At 40.1% G+C, this 18926-nt stretch overlaps 1 protein-coding gene across 1 annotated transcript in view; it reads left to right on the top strand.

Annotated features, from left to right (window-relative positions):
* Window positions 1–18926, top strand: part of itgb5 (integrin, beta 5) — a 122316-nt gene that overhangs the window by 39070 nt on the left and 64320 nt on the right. Inside the window, exons 6-10 of the mRNA XM_080199234.1 lie at window positions 2296–2457; window positions 6377–6472; window positions 6561–6650; window positions 11501–11635; window positions 14582–15011. Of these exons, the coding sequence (XP_080055360.1) occupies window positions 2296–2457; window positions 6377–6472; window positions 6561–6650; window positions 11501–11635; window positions 14582–15011 (913 nt within the window). The remainder of the gene's footprint in view (window positions 1–2295; window positions 2458–6376; window positions 6473–6560; window positions 6651–11500; window positions 11636–14581; window positions 15012–18926) is intronic.

Genomic DNA, 18926 nt, shown 5'->3' with positions numbered 1-18926 from the left:
CCTGTAAGCATCATAGTGAACCTTTCTTCTTCTTTCAGTCAGTCTTATTGCCTTTTTGACGGAGATGGCTAATAAAATAAATATCCCCAAATAACAGGCAAGGTTAAGAAGGCAGGGCCTTCATGAATAATCTCAGCTGGTACAGGAATTGAACTCGTGCTGTTGATATCACTCTGTATCACTAACCACCTGTCCAGATAACTGAGCTAAATCGACACCCGACCCTATATAAATGCTGTGACTACAAGAATAGGTCAGAGGCTGAAATTCTGTGGTGAATAACTTCCTTTCTGACTCTGCAAAGACCGTACGCCATTAACAAGGCACAAGTCAGGAGTGTGATGGGATACTCTCCACTTGCCTGGATGAATGCAGCTCAACTGCATTATAAAATTTTGACATCATAGCTGCTCGATTTGTGTTTCAATCACCACTTTAAAAATTTATTCCCTCTACCACCAATGCACAATGGCAATGGTGTGCACTATCTACAAGATTCACTGCAGCAACCCACCTCTGTCAACAGCACTTTCCAAACCTGTGACCTAGAGCTTGGGAATACCACCCCATGCAAGTTCCCCTTTAAGCCACACATCATTCTGACTTGGAACCATATTGCTATTCCTCAACTGTCGCTGGGTCAAATCCCTTCCTAACAGCACTGAACACCATATAGACTGCAGCAGTTCAAAAACGGTGACTCCCACCACCTTCTGAAGGGCAATTAATGCTGGCCCAGCCAGCAATGCCCACATCCCGTGAAAGAACATACTAAAACGTAAGTGGAATTTCTGGTCAAGGTTGAAAACAATGACTTTAATTTCCCTGATATTTGGTTGAAGGAAATTTATCCATGATTCAATATTAGATCTGTAATCTGGAAGTAAAAGGCGGTTCGGGAGCAAAGGGAATTATTGGGGAGGAACAGCTGGCTGTCATCAATGTGCAGATGGTGGTTGAACCTGTGCCTGTGGCTGATGTCACCAGGGCAGCTTGCAAACTAAGTAAAAGAGAAGCACCAAAGGTAGATCCTTGAGGGCTCTGGCAGCAGTTAGAATATGTGCTACGAAAGCTATACCGTTGACTTCCTAAACTATAAACATTACCGACTTGACTAATATTAGCAAGACTGTATAGGACACTCCCTACAACTTACAGAAACGTCGAGCAAAAAGTACCCTTTCCGCTCGGATGCAGTAACAAATCCAATGAATCTATCATGGAGAAAAATGCTTTATTTTTGGTATAGCTTCAACTTCAGAGATGAAGAAATCTATGTACTTCTCACTTATAATATTAAAAGTGAGGAAGTTTAATTTGACAATTTTGAGAAGGTGGTTTGTTGTGGTGAAAATGACACCCATTAGATGTTTTAGTTATTTCCTGTGAGTTGGGTCATTGAAAGTTTAGCGCAGGAAAAATATTTGCATTCAGTTTTCTTTCCTATGGGTGGATCTTGCATGGGAGTCTGTTTATGTGGATGTGGAGAAGCCATTTGATATTTTGCAAAGATTTTTACGAAAGGGAACTTTTTCCATTCCCTGATTTCATTAAATACTTATGCAGTACCAGAAAATATTCATGATTGGAACGTGTGGAATGTCTGCCCTATTTCTGTGGTTAGTCGATGACATACAATCCTATGCCAACAAATTTAAGGCTATGAACTTGCAACAAGAAGCATGTGACAGCAGAATTGTTCTGTAAACTTATACAATTTCCATAGATTCAGTATATAACTTCATATAGGATCCTATACACAATTAGAATTTTAATAAAACTACCTGAGAAATTTCCTGGACAACCTACATGCTGGTGGTAATTTGCTCAGAGGGAATCACAAAATATGTAGCGAGCTTAGGAATGATTAACTTACTGAAGCAGTAATGAAATCCAAATTGCATTTGTATTTGACTGATACTCTTGCCAGTACTCAGAAAGGTCGAAGACAAAAAAAGCCTTTATTTTGCTTTTAAATTTTAATATTTCCTAATTTATTGTTAAAAATATTGTCGATAAATAGTACTATTGGGTAGTTTTTGTTTTGTATTATTCAGTCATAAAAATTGCCATTGTAGATGGTTCACAGTTTTATCAAGTTCATTTATATTGACTGCAGAGATTTGTGGAGACTGTGGCCCTTGTATATTCTGACCATTCATTTAACCATGTGAACTTTGCTGATGGTTTGCCAGAATCTCTAATTACAGTAGTGCTATCCTAAACTGTTTATGTTTACAGGAAGCCAGACTTTCAAAATAACACTGGTAATTGTGACCTTATTTGCCTCCAAAGGAAAAAATAGGCTGGCGGAAAGAGGCTTCCCATTTATTGGTGTTCACCACAGATGATGTGCCACATATTGCATTGGATGGCAAACTTGGTGGCCTGGTACAGCCCAATGATGGACAGTGCCATCTCGATGAAAACAACGAGTATAGTTTCTCTACACAAATGGTGAGACTAACCTGTCACTTTTTCGTAAGACAATACAATAATTATATCAATTCAATATTGATCAAAGGTTTCTTGCTTTATGTCAAGCAAGATACTTGCATATTGTATTAAGTGCCTTTCAACATAATATATATCCTACAAATTTCAATGTAAAAGTCTGTGCTGGGTTCTTCCTAGACTGCAAAGATAATTCTGGTGTGTTCAGTTTTTCAAAATTTTTATTTATTCATTCATGCAATGTGGGTTTGGTAGAGGTACTATTTTAAATTGCCCATCCCTTATTGTCCTTGATAAGAGATAGTAAACAATTTCATGAGCTGCTGTACTCCAAGTGATTAAGGTACCTTTGCAGTGCTGTTAGGCAGAGAGTTCCAGGATTTTTACCCAATGGTGATGATGAAAGGATGATATCTTTCCAAGTCAGGATGTTTTGTGACTTGGCGGGGAAGTTGGAGATGATGATGTTTTCATGCACCTTGCTGCCCTTTCCTTCCAGAGGTTGCAGGTTTGGATTTTGCTGTTTGAAGATGCAGTGAGTTGCTGCAGTGGATCTTGTAGTTGGTTCATGCTGTGGTCATAGTGGAGAGAGTAAATATTTAAGGTCTATATTTAAGGTCTTTAAAGTAAAAGGAGATGATAAATTTCAGTCAGCATCTCCTGTTTAAATTTTTCCTTCCATCTCGAGGTAATAAATTCAGACCAGTTTTGTTTTGACCTTGTTCATTTTCTATGTCGAATGGTGCAGAACATGAAACTTTGGCGTGAGTTTCCATACAGACGGGCTCTCTGTCTTCGCAAAAATGGCAAATATGGACGTCCCACCCCTGAACCTAGCCCTGCCATTTTCTCAGTGGGGGAGTGGGGACTGGTTGTAAATAGCACATCCTTAGTTCATGGAGGTAACCACATATGTTGAAGCGCAGCTGCCTCAGTTGGATATGATTTTCACTACTGGGATGCCCGAAACACGACTTTGTTCATGTTGGACCTGGTAAAAGAAGATCTAACCATACCAAGGTTCTTTGGAGAGGTAGGAATTTGCTTTTGGAGAACTAAGGTACGCTTTTGAATTTGGTCCTGAGACGCCTGAGAGAGAGCTAATAAACCCTTTAGAATTGTTAAAGGTATACATGAATGTGCATTAAATGGCATAAATTCATTGAAAGTATCATGCTCACTGGAACTGTCAAGGGAGCAGTAAAGAGAAATATCCAGGCGAGATGTCAAAGGGAGCTGTCAAGCTGTCAAATTATTTAAATCTCCTACCCTTAATAGATTTGGAAAAAGATCTATCTACAGCCTTTGAAAAACATCAGTGCTTGCTATTTCATGCTGTCTGTTAATATAAACCTGAGGGTTATCATCCATGATATTAGTGCTGCATGACTGATTTCACAACGAATCGTTTTCACACAAAGGAAGTTAAATGAGTGAATGTATTTTTATCAATTTTACCAAGGCCAGTCTTCTGTTACCATTACCCTTTACGTGCAAAGTGCTCAAAAGTGCCAATCAGCAGCTGTAGTGTACTGGTCAGCCCCAAAGTCTTTTGACTGCTGGCCTGAGTGGAACCGGCTGGTTTTAACCTCCTCTCTGCTCCTTCCCTATTGATTGGGTCTCCACTCGCCAAATAGGGGAGCTCATATTTGATGAGACCCACAGGAAGATCTACTGACAATTCCCCCCATGGCCATCATAACAATCAATGAGAACATTGATCAAAGAATAAATTCATTGACAGCTGTAATTGAGATAATTCATCTGCATGTCTCAATCATGGCTTGTATGTCCTCATGCCACATGCTCACTTGTTATATGGCAAAACAATTCTTCATGCATTCTGAACATACCCATGATATATTTCACAAAAATGGCAATATGAAATAATTCCTAGATGTATCTGATAGTTTATCAGGAGCTGGAGATATTTTAATACAAACCTATACAGGATGAACAGAAGTACACATCAGATAATACTGACTCATGGAATTATAAAATACATTAGGTGAGGTTGTTCTGCCATTTAACAAGTGATCTTGTGGCATGAGGACCTACAAGCCATGAGTGAGAGACGTGCAGATGAATTATCTCAACTGCCATTTCAGAACATTATTTAATCTCAGCATGGGTCCTGAGGTCTGCCCATGTGGGTACTGGGTGAATTGGTGTGATGGCTGAGGGACATGGATTGGCATGAATTGGCACTAAATTAGCCTCAGGGTTATAAAGGATTAAGGTGTTGAATAGGGAGCATAGGCTGGCAAGGAGCATATGGGGGACATGGTGGGAGATGGCTAAAGTGGCATAAGTTGGCATGGAGTATGTGAAGAACCTTAGGAGGTGGATAGAGGGACATGGGTCGGCATGGATGGGGCATGGGAAGTCTGTAGGAGTAAGGACCGTAGGGTTGTGTTTTGTTTTATTCCTTTTTTCATAACAACAAAATGATGGAGCACTGAGGCTAACCTTTTGCTCAGCTTGTCTTTGCACCTAGCATGTCTGAACTCTTCCTGGGGCGACAGGAATGAGTCCCATTTTCACCTACCCTGACGGAATGTAAATCTGAACTTATGGGGCACTTTCTCCAGGGTTGGGTTTGCAGAGCCAGGAATTGACCTGTTTAGGCCCTGTAAACTTTGCCTGACCTTTATATTTGTGACCATTTTCTGCTGATCTATGATTGTTGTAGAAATCGTCTGGTTAACCTTTCTGCATTATTTCCTGATCAGCATACTAAAATTATGTTGGGTTAATAGTCAGTAAAATTGTATGTAAGTTACCAAGTGAATATCCTAACACATATAATGCATGTGGTTGTGTTTGAGTTAACATTGATTAAAATTCAACCCAATGTGTTTCCTTTTAAAACAAAATGCCAAACTAACGATGAAAACATGTGAAGTTCCAAGGAGGTATTTTTGGTTGCACAACATTTGTTCCACTTATGAATTAATTATGTTTAATATGTTGCAGCAATTTACAAAACCTTCCTTGATGTATTTTATCATTCCATATTCAGTATTATATGATGTGTACTTCTGTTTGTACTGTGTAGGTTTGTATTAAAATGTCTCCAGCTCCTGGTAATCTGCTACCTCTAGGAATTATTTCATATTGCCATTTTTTAAAAAGTATATCATTGGTACATTCAGAATGCATGAAGAATTCTTCTGCCATTCAACATATGGCATGATGACTTGCAAGCCATGAATGAGACATGGAAATGAATTATCTTGACTGTGTCACAAAACCTTCACTTTCTAAAATACATCACCACTTTACATGTGGATTTGCTCATTCTACTTTTTATTTTAATTTTAGATCCTGTGATCCTACAAACAGGTTTTTTTTATGATGTCCCATATTGCACAAAATGGACTGGTTGATGATGAGATGTCAGTGGAATTTTGTTCATGTTCATTGGGATGGGAAGCTCGGTATCATTTATAGGCCTTGTTGTTTGTTTTTGGAGAGTTCTTTGAAAGGAAATTGAAATAAAGAGCAGGGAAAGCCAAACAGATGCAAGACTGATAAACCTGAGAATGCACAGCTGCATGCAAAAGAAGACAGAAAGAAAGTAGCACAGGACAGGTGAACAGAACTGAGTGTCAGCCTGCAGTCAAGGAAATGGGAAGTGGCTGCTTTATTCACAGGGAAGGAGTAGAAGTTAATTAAAACTGATGTAAAACTTACACTTGTGATATAACGTGAAATACAGTTGTAAATGGTTTCCTTTGATTATCTAGAATTTTTGTAAAATGAGCTTCTCCTGGGAAAAAGAACAGCTCTGAGTAAGCCTGTAATATTGTATCAGCTGCTTGTGAATAACCATATTCAATGCTGTTTGGGACTGTGGGGCAATGTACTGGCTAGAGGTGGAACAAGTGTTTTGATTTTTGTTTTCTTATTTTGGCTTCAGGATTACCCATCATTGGCACTACTTGGAGAAAAGTTGACAGAGAACAACATTAATTTGATATTTGCTGTTACTCAGTCCCATTACATACTTTACAAGGTATTGTATGTATTTTTGTTTACCTTCTTTATAGTTCACAGTTTCTGGTTTTTTTTGTTGAATTATGTTTCTGTTTCTATTTCTGAAGAACTTTACTGCTCTGATCCCTGGGACAACTGTAGAAATTCTTGACAAGGATTCAAACAATATCATTCAGCTGATTGTCAACGCTTACAGCGTAAGTTGATTCGAATTTATTATCAAAATCAAATGATGCTTCATCCATGCATATTGTTATACTGATATGTTCCTGTAATGTAAACACTATTTTTTTTCCATTTGGATATTGCTTAGGCGTACGTATTTTTTGCTACAAGTCTGAAATAGTCTGTTTTGGAAAGCTGCATGATCAGCACATTTCCAAGCAGATATTCTTGCACTTTGGTAGTCTCGAAATCGCAGTGGTATTTTGTTCTGCGCTAATGAAACGTAGCACCACTTTCTTGGTTTGTGAGACTTTTATGGTCACCTTGCCCGAATAAGCTAGGGCTGAAGCATCACCTTTGGATTAGTGTCTTTGAATGAGTTTCATGTATTCAGAAATTTTGGATTGAACTTACTATTTGTTTTTATAGAACTTGGACTTGCGTTTTTTTATTCAGTGAGCGGTGTTCAGTCAGCCAGCTCTTGATTCAGTGAAAAGTGAAAGGATTCAACTGTCAGCAAGAACTACCATTTCTTAAAATTCTCTATTTTCCATGTCAATAACTGAGATGTTAAAGTTTTTTATGAAACGTAATACTATTCATATTGTTGGAAACAAGAACAATAGATAAAACCTTTCCATTCTTACGTCCTGACAATCTCCACTTTCGGCAAAGCAAAGACTTTATTTATGTGGAGAAAACTGGTAGTCATTACTAACAGGCATTGCACAGAAAACAATTTGTAACTTGTCACAGTCTGATATATCTTTGGTGTGTGAAGCATCTCTGATACCTTTCCAAGTCCTATTATCTGGTATACTTTTCTATAGCTTTGCATTTGGCGTTCCTTGTACACACTTATCTTGGAAGGAGCATTGGTCCTGGCAACATCCGTCTAAAACCCACTGTATTCTCTCTAGTCTAATCACACCCTTCCTGTAATGCAGTGGCAAGAACTGTATGCAGCACCCCAGCTGTGACCTAGTGTTTTATGCAGTTTTAACCTATCCTGCTCCATAGTTATTATTAAAGGAAAGTAACATATAAAACATCCTTCACCATTTTAGTTACCTATCCTGCTTTTTTTTTAAGGAAATCTGTGGACATAGACTGCAAAGTTGCTCCATTGCTCTACATTTCTCTGTCTCCTACCATTTATTGTGTATTCCTTTGCCTAATTAGACTTACCCAAATGATTTACCTCACACTTCTCCAGATAAAATTCCAATTACTTGGTCTCAGTGAGTTGCAAAGATTGCAGGCTAGCCCAGCATTTGTTGCGCATCTCTAATTGCCCTTGAGGTAGTGGTGATGGGTATAGTGACACCCACAGTCCTACTAGGAAAGGAATTCTAGAATTTTGAACTAGTGACAGAGAAGGAATGATGATACAGCTCCAAGACAGGATGGAGTGTGGCTGCAGGTATTAATGTTTGCATCTTACTTGTGCTGGCTCTTTGAAAAAGCTAGTGAATTAGTCCCACTTCCTTGCCTTTTCCACATAGCCCTACGGAAGCATTCCCTTAAGGTGCTTATCCAATTCCCTGTTAATTGAAATCCATAATTGCCTTTACCCTATTTATTTTCACCTATACTATATCCCTCCTCTTCAATTTGATTTAATTTATTAAGGTCACATGTATCAGTATTCAGTAGAAGTATTGTTTCTTGCACGCCATACAGACAAAGCATACCATTCATAGAGTACTTGAGGAGAAAGAAAGGAGAGGCTACAGAATGTAGAGTTACAGTCATAGCTATGATGTAGAGAAAGATCAACTTAACATAAGATGGGTCCTTTGAAAAGTCTGATGGCAGCAGGGAAGAAGCTGTTCTTGAGTCGATTGGGGCATAACTTCATACCTTTGTATCTTTTTCCTCTCAGAAGAAGGTGGAAGAGAATGCATCCAATGTGCGTGGGGCCCTTGATTGTGCTAGTTGCTTTTCGGAGGTAATGAGAAATGTAGATGGAGTCAGTGGACAGGAGGCTGGTTTGCATGAAGGAGTGGGATACATTCACAATTCTTTGTAGTTTCTTGTGGTCTTAATCAGAGCAGGAGCCATTCAAGCTGTGATGCATCTGAAAAGGATGTTTTCTGCCCAACCTGCTCACAATAAACAGTACACACAAGAATCATAGAAAGCGTAGGAGTGCAGAAAGAGGTAACTTGGCTTATTATGTCTGTGCCAGCTGAAAAACATTTGGAAGTCTTTGAAAGCCCACAGATCTGCCAAGATAAATGAACATTACTTGACCTAAAAGTCTGTCAAAATGAACAAGTTCATATTCCTCTGGATAGCTGTCAATAACCCTTGACGAGCAGACTCTATTGATGGATTATAAGTCAACCAACAGTTCAGTCATAAAGACATTCAAAAACAACTGTATCACCAAAACCTCCTGTGGAGAATCCATTAAAGACTTTAAACACAGCCAGGAGCTCAACCATCCGTTGAATGTTTTGAAACAACCAAACAAATAAGAACATAAGAAATAGGAGCAGGAGTAGACCATCTAGCCCTTCGAGCCTGCCCCGCCATTCAATAAGATCATGGCTGATCTGTCGTGGCTCAGTTCCACATTCCCGCCCTCTCCCCATAACCCTTAATCCCCTCTCTTATCAAAAACCCATCAACCCGCGTCTTAAAAATATTTAGCGAGGCAGCCTCCACCACTTCAACGGGCAGAGAATTCCAGAGATTCACCACCCTTTGAGTGAAGAAGTTCCTCCTCAACTCCGTTCTAAACCGCTCCCCCCCCTTTATCTTGAAGCTGTGCCCCCTAGTCCTACTATCCTTTCTGAGTGGGAAGAGTCTCTCCACCTCTATCCTATCCATCCCATTCATCATCTTATACGTCTCAATGAGATCTCCCTTCATTCTTCTAAACTCTAACGAGTACAAGCCTAGTTTATTCAGCCTCTCCTCGTAGCTCAACCCCCTCAACTCCGGTATCAGCCTAGTAAACCTCCTCTGCACTCCCTCCAAGGCCAAAATATCCCCGCGTAAGTACGGCGCCCAAAACTGCACACAGTACTCCAGCTGCGGCCTCACCAATGCCCTATACAGCCGCAGCAAGACCTCCCTACTTTTATATTCAATCCCCCTCGCTATGAAGGCCAGCATCCCATTTGCCTTCCTGACCACCTGCAAGCTGGGTTTTTGTGACTCATGCGCAAGGACCCCGAGGTCCCTCTGCACCGTCGCCTGCTGCAGTTTTTCTCCACGTAAGTAATAATCCTTCCTACCATTATTCCTACCAAAGTGGACCACCTCGCACTTGCCAACATTAAATTCCATTTGCCATTTCCTGGCCCATTCACCCAGCCTATCTAGATCCTTCTGTAGACTCTCCACATCCTCCGCACAATTTGCCTTTCCACCAATCTTGGTGTCATCAGCAAATTTCAACACCCTACACTCGGTTCCCTCCTCCAGATCATCTATATAAATGGTAAATAGCTGAGGCCCCAGCACCGACCCCTGAGGCACTCCACTAGTCACCATCCGCCAATCCAAATAGCACCCATTGACCCCCACTCTCTGCCTCTGACTGAGACTAACTTCAAAGATTTAATGAAAAGCTTAGCTATGTGTCAAAACTTTGAACAGCTAAATAAGTGACTGAGGTGAGCTTAAAGGAGAACATGAAAGCAATAGGGACATTTAACACCGGCAGCTCTGAATTCAATCTGGGCTAGCCTTTGAATGTTATAGACTGCAGATTTGCACTTTATCCAGTGAATAAAATATGATGCATCCAAATACCTTCCCACTCTCACAATGCTGTTCCTTCTCATGTCAGTTTGCCAGTTGACTGAAATAACATCCTGGCAAACAAATTATTTAGTGGTTGTTTACCTTTTCAAATGAAGGCCTAATCATGGCCCACTCTAGCAAAGAAATACATAACTAATGCTATAGCATTTTGTAATTACATGTGATGCAGGCAACATCTTTTGTACTTACCTATCATATGGTTCCAACCTCCAAATCGTAATTCACCCATTTTCCATGAAAGCTCATGCTGTTGTGAATTGCATTACCCATTGTTAAGGTCTGAAATGCCCACTTCCACAAAGCAATGTTGGGATGGCAGCTTGCTACCCATTCCCTTATCCTGTGCTGCTGAAAATTGCCAGCATTAGGAATGGGAGTGGGAATCCTGGATTGGCGTGCCATCTATCATTTTTAAAGCCTGTCTGTCACATGGGCCTGCATCAGGATGGGAAAATACTGTCCTATGTCTGGTTCTAAAATCCAAAGCCCTTTTTCACTGCCTTCTCAGCATGCCCTACCACCATTACTGAGTTTTGTCTATATACTCCCAAGTCTCCTTGTTTAGTTAAGCACTTTGCTTAGCTGGACCTGGATTAGGACGAATGACTTGGATCCCTTGCCTGGCTCCTCGTTAAATTTCTTCAAGGGAGTTAAACGAATAGTCGCTGTCTTTTTTTTGTACTGACAGTACTGGTTGCTTCACTCTGCACCACACTTGGGCCATGCAGGAAGCCTACCAGCTTTAGATGTGTGGTCTTTTGTTTGGGCCCCTCTGAGCTTTCCCCTTCCCCCCATAAAAGGCAATCAACAATCCCCTTTAACCCTTCTCCTGACTTCCTGAACCCAGTACCCCACTTCCCTTGTTGAAACTCCTTGTCTCTGACTTAAATGGGCTCTGGACTGGCACTTCTTCTGTGGCCACCATTGGTTCACCTGCACCAAAAACAACTGCAAGTCAAACATTGCCAGCCCTAATTTTAGACGTTAGACTGATATAAGGAAGTTTTTGTTGCATGATAATCAGTTGCCATCATGTTGAATAAACTGATACAATTGTATTTATAATATGTAACAATTTTGTTTAATATTTGTCTTAATCTAGAGTATTCGATCTAAGGTTGAATTAACAGTAGGGAACCAGCCAGAAGATATCAACCTTTCCTTGACAGCCACATGTCAGGATGGAGTTTCACGCCCTGGAGTTAGAAAATGTGGTGACCTTAAAATTGGAGACACAGTAAGTGGTTGATTATCATTCAGTGTGATGGATAAGATGTTTTGTTCTATTTTTAAGCCACTCTTTTAAAATCTATATAGTAAATTTACACAACCTCTAACTAAGTACACCTTTTTTGTTAAAGTCTGATATGAATAGATGGTGCCAACATTGTGATGCCTCCAAAATAAAATGTTTTCCAAACAACGGGCAGCTCCTACAGCCATCTCTGCTTGCTAGTGTTGTAAAGTGGAGTGGGTGTTGTCTAACGGACCAATGCAACTCCTGTACTCAACATTTTTCCTCAAATTAAAATTAAATTATCCAGTAGATCAGATTAACAGTTTTAGTGTAAAAAGAACATTTTTCATAATTTTTCATAATGTGTGTTTTTCATAATTTCAATTCAGATAAACAGATAATTCAGAGTAAACAGCAAAATTTAAGAGTGGTTTCAGAGTTGCACATTTAAGTGACCTTCATGTTAAGTTCTCACTGTTAATGATGTGACTAATCTTATGTTTGCTTCAGCAGACTGTGTAAATGCATCTCAAGGTACTGAAATAAGGTGTTTGAAATAACTTTCAGTCAGCTTGTGAGGCTCAGTGATCTTAAAGATCACCTCATAAATCTAAAAAAAGTGCTACTTTCTCAACTCTTGTTTCCTTTTTAGTGCATGAGTTATGTGCTGCTTCCTTTTGTTGATTCAGAACATAGAACTTGAGAAGTGGTAGGTGCACCCTGTAAGTCAACGTACAAGAAGTTATTCGAGGTTTCTTTTAACTCGCTTGCTGAAAATGCAAATTTATTTGACCTGCTGAGTTTTTTCTAAATAATCCTAAACAGTAGAGCCAAAAGCAAGATAAAGCAAAGATCCATTTGAGTTTAAAAATCTTTGTTACTATTTAAATTCAGTGTAAAAATAATGGCATTGATCTGCAGATAAAACAAAAAGGGCAATGATTTGATCCCTGGTTGACACTGTCTTAACTGCTCAAGTGTAGGTGGGGTATGCAAATAGCCCCACATGGAGAAAAATCAGCAACAGTTTAATTGTTGTTAAAGGGACAATCACCACAATAAGGAGGGTGGAAAGTAGATTGTGAGGGCTGGACAGACTGGGGGAAGAGGGTGGATAGTGGAATACACCAGTGAAATTGGAGAAGTAAGGGAGCAAAATATAAGGGATTGGAGAAGTCTGGTGAGGTGGGGGAAAATTGCAGGGAGCCGTGGATGACATCAGATCACATGTGAATGGGGTGGGAGGGTGTGATCATTAAGGAGGCTTGTTAAGGGGCCACATGTTAGCAAGAAAGAGGCGACAGCATAAGTTAGCCGTGCAGTGGTGGGAAGAGTGGCAGTTGTTTGGGTTGGTTCTGGCTACAAATTTGGATATGTAACAGCAGAACCAAATGAGAGCAATTCTACTGAGCTAGACAGTGGAGCAATATTCCCTCTAATTTCTGCTGTGTATTGCACAGTCCCTTTAAAATGGCTACATAGCTGTACATTTGCAATTCTTAAAGGGAACACTTGTTTTGCACAGCCTGTTTGGTGCAGGAATGCTACAATGGTGAAAAGTTATTGGTGGAGGATGTATGATTCAAGACTGCAGAGGGAGTTGAGAAGGCAGAGACGAGATAGTGCTTCATAGTCATAATCACGACTTGATTGTAACTTTGATTCTTACTGTTTTGGTGTTGTGGCATGGAAAGAAACCGGATTGAGCATGGACCTGGGAGGCAACATGCTCAAAGAATTTAGAGTGGAAATGTGGAGATAGTTTGCACATGCAGAGGGATTGACCAAAGGCTGCCTACAGTACCAGAAATATAAATACCAAAGCTTGTTCATCCCGCGAATTTAGATGGTAAATATTAGTACCTCTGACCTTTCTTAATCTCTCCTACAGCTATTCAATAAAATAATGAAAGCACTGAATAACTGGAGCATGCAGCCTTGGCTTGTTGTATTAAAGCAAATCAAAATTCTTTCATGGTTGGTTGCAAATTCTGCATTAATGTCAGAATGGATTTAGTGTAATGATGCTAAAGGCTGTGTTTGTGCTATAGTACTTTGATTCGCTACAATCCAAATGAACAAAATTCAGATTAAAATAATGCCACTTTTCAATTTCCCAAGTTTAGAATAAATTAAATAGGGCAAAGACAGCAGTGACAATGTTAAAGTGCATGTTACAAAAAGCTGCGAAAGTCCATAATTTACAAAAAAAACTAACGCTGCCTGCCCTTCATTGAGCATGTGTAAATGTGTTTTAGCAAAATGAATAAAGGATTAGACAGAACAGTCAATATAATACAAGGGCAGAAGTGCTAGGACAATGTACAGTGAAATGGTAAAAGATAATGTTGGAAGTGCAGCTGCTTCAGTGCTAATGGCAATTGCTGTTTTAGTTAGCTTCAGCCACTGCAGCAAGTTGAACTCTTGGGAGACTTGCCTACTTATGCTCAAGTTAAAATTGCAGTCAGGACCTAAAAACATCATCAGATTTTGACCTGCATGTTTAAGGAAAGTGCCATAACTTTTTGGATGGCTTAGCTCCCCATCCAGAGGCTTCAGCAAAACTTGTATTCAACAGGATCTAGTTGGCTCAGAGATGGACAAGAGAAACATTTTGACTGTCTGTCAATCTTTTCTAAGTTTAAAAAAAGCTATACGGACAGAAAAATCTCCCATTGTTCTTTAAACAAAACAATTTTATTTTGAGAGGATATATTTTTGAGGTACATTGCAATATTGTGTGTCAATTCTTGTAAATAATCTGCCACAATCACTCGAGGACCACACAGCTTTGTTGTTTGCTGAAGCTGTGTACTTCTCATGAAGCACTGTCCAAGAACATTGTTTTAAAAGTAAGGAAGATAATTATATGCAAACATCTTGATTTTGCTGTGCCTTTGACCTTTGTATAGTATTGCTGCCTTTAGTAATATTCTTTCTACTCAGGTGTCTTTTGATGTCACTGTGGAAGCTAGGAGCTGCCCAGAGAACCAGATCAGAAATAGCTTTACCATTAAGCCAGTTGGCTTCAAGGATTCACTGAGTATAACCGTTGGTTATGTTTGTAACTGTAACTGTACAACAGAGATGCAAGCCAACAGCTCCAAGTGCAGTGGTAATGGAACCTATGAGTGTGGGATCTGTAAGTGTGATCCGGGCTTTCTGGGAGCCAATTGTGAATGCCAGGATGGAGAACAAAGTAATGTATTCCAGACATTCTGCCGTGAAGCAGAGGGAAAGCCGATCTGCAGCGGCAGAGGGGAGTGCAGCTGTAACCAGTGTGTTTGCTATGAGAGCGAGTTTGGAAGCATTTATGGGACGTTCTGTGAATGTGATGACTTCTCATGTGCTCGGCACAAGGGCATACTCTGTTCAGGTAAGTTCAAATTCTATATGTTCAATTGCAACTTATATTGATTTGTATTTGCTTTGCCCCTAATTGTCTGGGGGGGAATATAGCTGTCAATATCTGGAAATTTTCTGAATGACTGATGAAGGATTAATCTGACACCATTTTGCTGGAGAGTAAGTTTCACAATTTATGTCTGTATGGACAGTATATATTCAACACTAAGAAAGGTCACTATGAAACCTCGTAGGCATGATTTCTGATTTCATACAGCTCTAGCTTCACCCAGATCAGTCCCATGACTGCAAATCATCAGTGGGAAGCTAAATGTGAAAAGCAAATTTTCAACCACACAGTAAAGGTTCAACTGTTTCCATCATGGCACTTCTGTTTTCCATTGGGCACATGCCCAATGTTTCTGATTTATTGGTTCTTTTCCTTTGTTCTTACTTTGAACTGCATGACCAAGGCCCTACTGAGTGAGAGTTATCTTGTTCCCCCTGTGAACATTGAATTTACATGAGCGAAGAAAATTAAGTTTTGAGATACTTTTTTTCAAAGTAAATATTGTCACCTTAATTTTCTGTGATAACTGATGTGGCATGTGAAAAAGGGTATTTCTTGATTAGGAGTCCATTCCAAATTTCTCTTTGCTGAGCCTCAAAAATCTGTGGCCATGACCTTGGCCTTCAGAGTAGCTATCCAGTCTCCTCCCCATCCCCCCTCTGAGTTCATGGAGTCAGTAGGAGTGCATTCTTTCGACATGTAGAATATTCCCAGGTCTGACAGCATTTGCTTTGTAAGTATAGGGAAAAGGATTCCTGTAGAAATTCAGAGCAAATGGCCTTGGTGGGTTGCTGTGCTGCATCTTATAGATGGTCTCAAAGACCAACTATTTTCACATTGGTTGCTTCAGTCAACTCAGCAGCTGCCTCAACTCATCTGCTGCTGAAATCCTCTTCTATGTCTTTTTTTATCTGTAGACTTAACTGTTACAGTGCACTTCTGGCTGGCCTTAAATACTCCAACCTCGGTTAATTTGAAGTCATCCAAGACTCTGCTACCCATGTCAGAACACTGACTTAAATGGCACCCAGTTATAAAATGTCTCAGTTTTAAATCCTCATCACTTTGTGCTCACATCCCTCTCAACATCTGTAATTTCTTCAAGCTTTACAACTGTCTGAGGTGTCTGCAGTCCTTCAATCTCTTGAACATCTCAGATTTTAATCACTTCACTGTTGGTAGCTATGCCTTCAGCTGCCAAGTTCTGAGACTCTGAAATTCCTCCCTGACATGTCTCCACCTCTTTTCCTCCCTTTATTCTTTGATGGCACTCCATAAAACCTACTCTTTGATTACACTTTTTTTTCATCTGCTTTAATATTTCTTTCTGTGCATCAGTGTCAAATTTTCTTTCAGAGGGTTCTATCAATTGCTCTCCCCTGTTGCAAGACTGGGGCTTTGTGGTTGGAAGACTCTGGATGGCCTTTTGCATCCTGCTGCCAATTGAACCCATCAAGTGGGCAATGAATGCCCATTTAGGGGCCTCATTCTATTGCTGCTGATATTAATCCAATTGTGGGTTGGGGGGAGGGGGTGCAGAGGGTAGGGGTGCAGGTTGTTTGCTGGCTCCCAGTGTGGGGGTCTCATATTCAAAGGAACTCAGTGCCTGGTTGAGGAACCTGAGGTCAAAAAGGAGATCTTATGGTCAAGAAGGACCCATTGAGAAAAGTAACCCCCACCTGGCTGTTACTGACCCAGCAACTGTTGGCAGGTGGGACTTCCATCCTCTGAGTCCTTGATCCCAGGACAGGCCAGCCATTGTCCAGCTCAGTAGTATAATGTGGTGTGCCTTCCCTTAATAAAAAATTGGCAAAGGGCTCTCTCTTGCTCTCAAGCAGGTTGGTGAGAGTTCCATCTCCTCTATAAAATACCACCCTATGGGCACGATCTTACCTGCTGCTCATGCCATGCTCCCGCTGCTGTGAAGTCGGAGAATTTGGCGACCAGCCAAATCTCCATTCACTGCGGCGGGATGGGAAAATCCCGCTGAAGGGAACAGTGATAAGATGCCAGCCATGATGTTTCTTTGAAATGCACTGAGATATTTATTGCATTAATGTAAAACTGTTGTAATCGAAAAGGGGATGAGTGTAGATATAAAACACAATCAACAGCAGCTTGTATTTAGTTGGGGTTTTGAATGTTCTTCAGAGAAAGAGAGAATGAGCACTGAGTTTTTTTTTGAGTGTGTTCGGAGGTGGCTGAAGGCTTGAAGAGATACATTCCCAGACTCTAGAAAGTAGGACTGAGTCGGTGTCTGCCCTGAGGGTGGAACCAAGAGAGAGATGCATTGAAGGCTAGAATCACAGCATTCAATGAAATGGAGGGAACCTAACACTTAATTTAGAACATAGAACACTACAGCTCAAACAGGCCCTTCGGTCCACAAGTTGCGCCGATCACATCCATACCTACCAAGCCATAGAACTATCTATAACTCCCAATCCCATTAAATCCCATATACTCATTTATAGAGATAAAGTACATTGAGACTATATAGGATTTATGGTGAGGTTAAGATTTTAAGTTAACTACTCTGGGGACAATGCATGCCAAGTTAGTATTTATACAAAGGCGATTTTAGGAGTTGGCCATTAGAGAAATTGAGTTTAAAGTGATGGCAGCATACCTAGAGGTTTTGATGGCACTGTGGTGAATTTGTTGTAGAGGTAAGGTCAATTGTTTAACTTATCCTTACCAAGAGATCTTTACAATGAAAGGTCTTGCATCTTTTTGTCATTGTGCCTGCTGAATCTTCCAATCGGGTGTAAATCGATGGGAAGCCAAGAGGAATGTAATTCAGGAATAGTGTGCTGTCACACAGGTTTAATGGGTTTCAAATTGAACTGGAAAGTTATTGTATTTGCTTTTCCCAAAACAAAGATAAAAATCTTTCAGGTTTGTAGCAGTGCAGGATGTTCTTAAATTTTTATCAGTTGCAAGAAATGAAACAGAGATCAGAGAACCTGTTTTGGCATAAAATGTGTCTAGGCTACAACAGCTTTCCATAGGGTAAGGCACAGAATATATTGGGCTGCACAATCAGCACAAACTTGGCGTTTTGCAATCAGACAGTCAACAATTTATTGAACCTTGATAGGACAAGCAATTAAGAGCAGCTCAGATAAGCTTGACACAAAGGTTAGGATCATTTAGAAGTAAACTGGTCAGATGATATTCAGTGAACTGAACGGCAAATTTTCCAAATCTAATTTCAAAAAAAAACCTTTAAGCATGGTTTGTGCTTCTAGCAGGAAGCCTTTCCTGCCCGAAGCATATACTGCAAGTTTAGGTGTGCAGTGTGCAAGATATCAAGATTAACTGGTCAAAAGGTCACGTGCACACCTAAATTTGTGGAATACATTGCTATAGCTTTACATTGGGAGAGCAAGGTTTGTTTTGGGAGTGCCAGGTTAGAAATGTACCTTATTGTGTAACCTTGGGAAGGTTTCTAAAGGAAAGAACTGAAAGTAATTGTATAAAACATGTGACAAAAAAAAATTGGCAAGCTATATTCTTTCTTTGAATTGTGTGCCTTGGTCTCTGACCGACAAGGTTTATCCCCATTAATGTATTGCAGGCATGCAATAAGAACCTCTCCTAACTTCTGCATGAATTCCTTGTGAATCCTATCAAGAATGGGCACATTTGAGTTTTTAGAATGCCTGAATTGTATATTTTCTAGGTGGCCACCTTGAAGCTGTGTGTAGAAGTGAAAAATCATGTATTAGTGGGATTGGCAAAAGTGTTCCTGTTCCTATATGTAAATGAGATTTTCTCTATGATATATGGGAACACGTGATCCACAGTGGTCCTGTTAGGAATTGCATAGTACCATGAAACATTTCAAACTGATACTAACATGGGTCTGAGTTT

Source organism: Carcharhinus amblyrhynchos, chromosome 11 (genome assembly GCF_965287045.1).
Source record: "Carcharhinus amblyrhynchos chromosome 11, sCarAmb.v2.hapA, whole genome shotgun sequence".
In the NCBI taxonomy this organism is placed as follows: Eukaryota; Metazoa; Chordata; class Chondrichthyes; order Carcharhiniformes; family Carcharhinidae; genus Carcharhinus; species Carcharhinus amblyrhynchos.
Note: the sequence above shows the minus strand (reverse complement) of the source record. Positions and strands in the feature narration are given on the sequence as shown.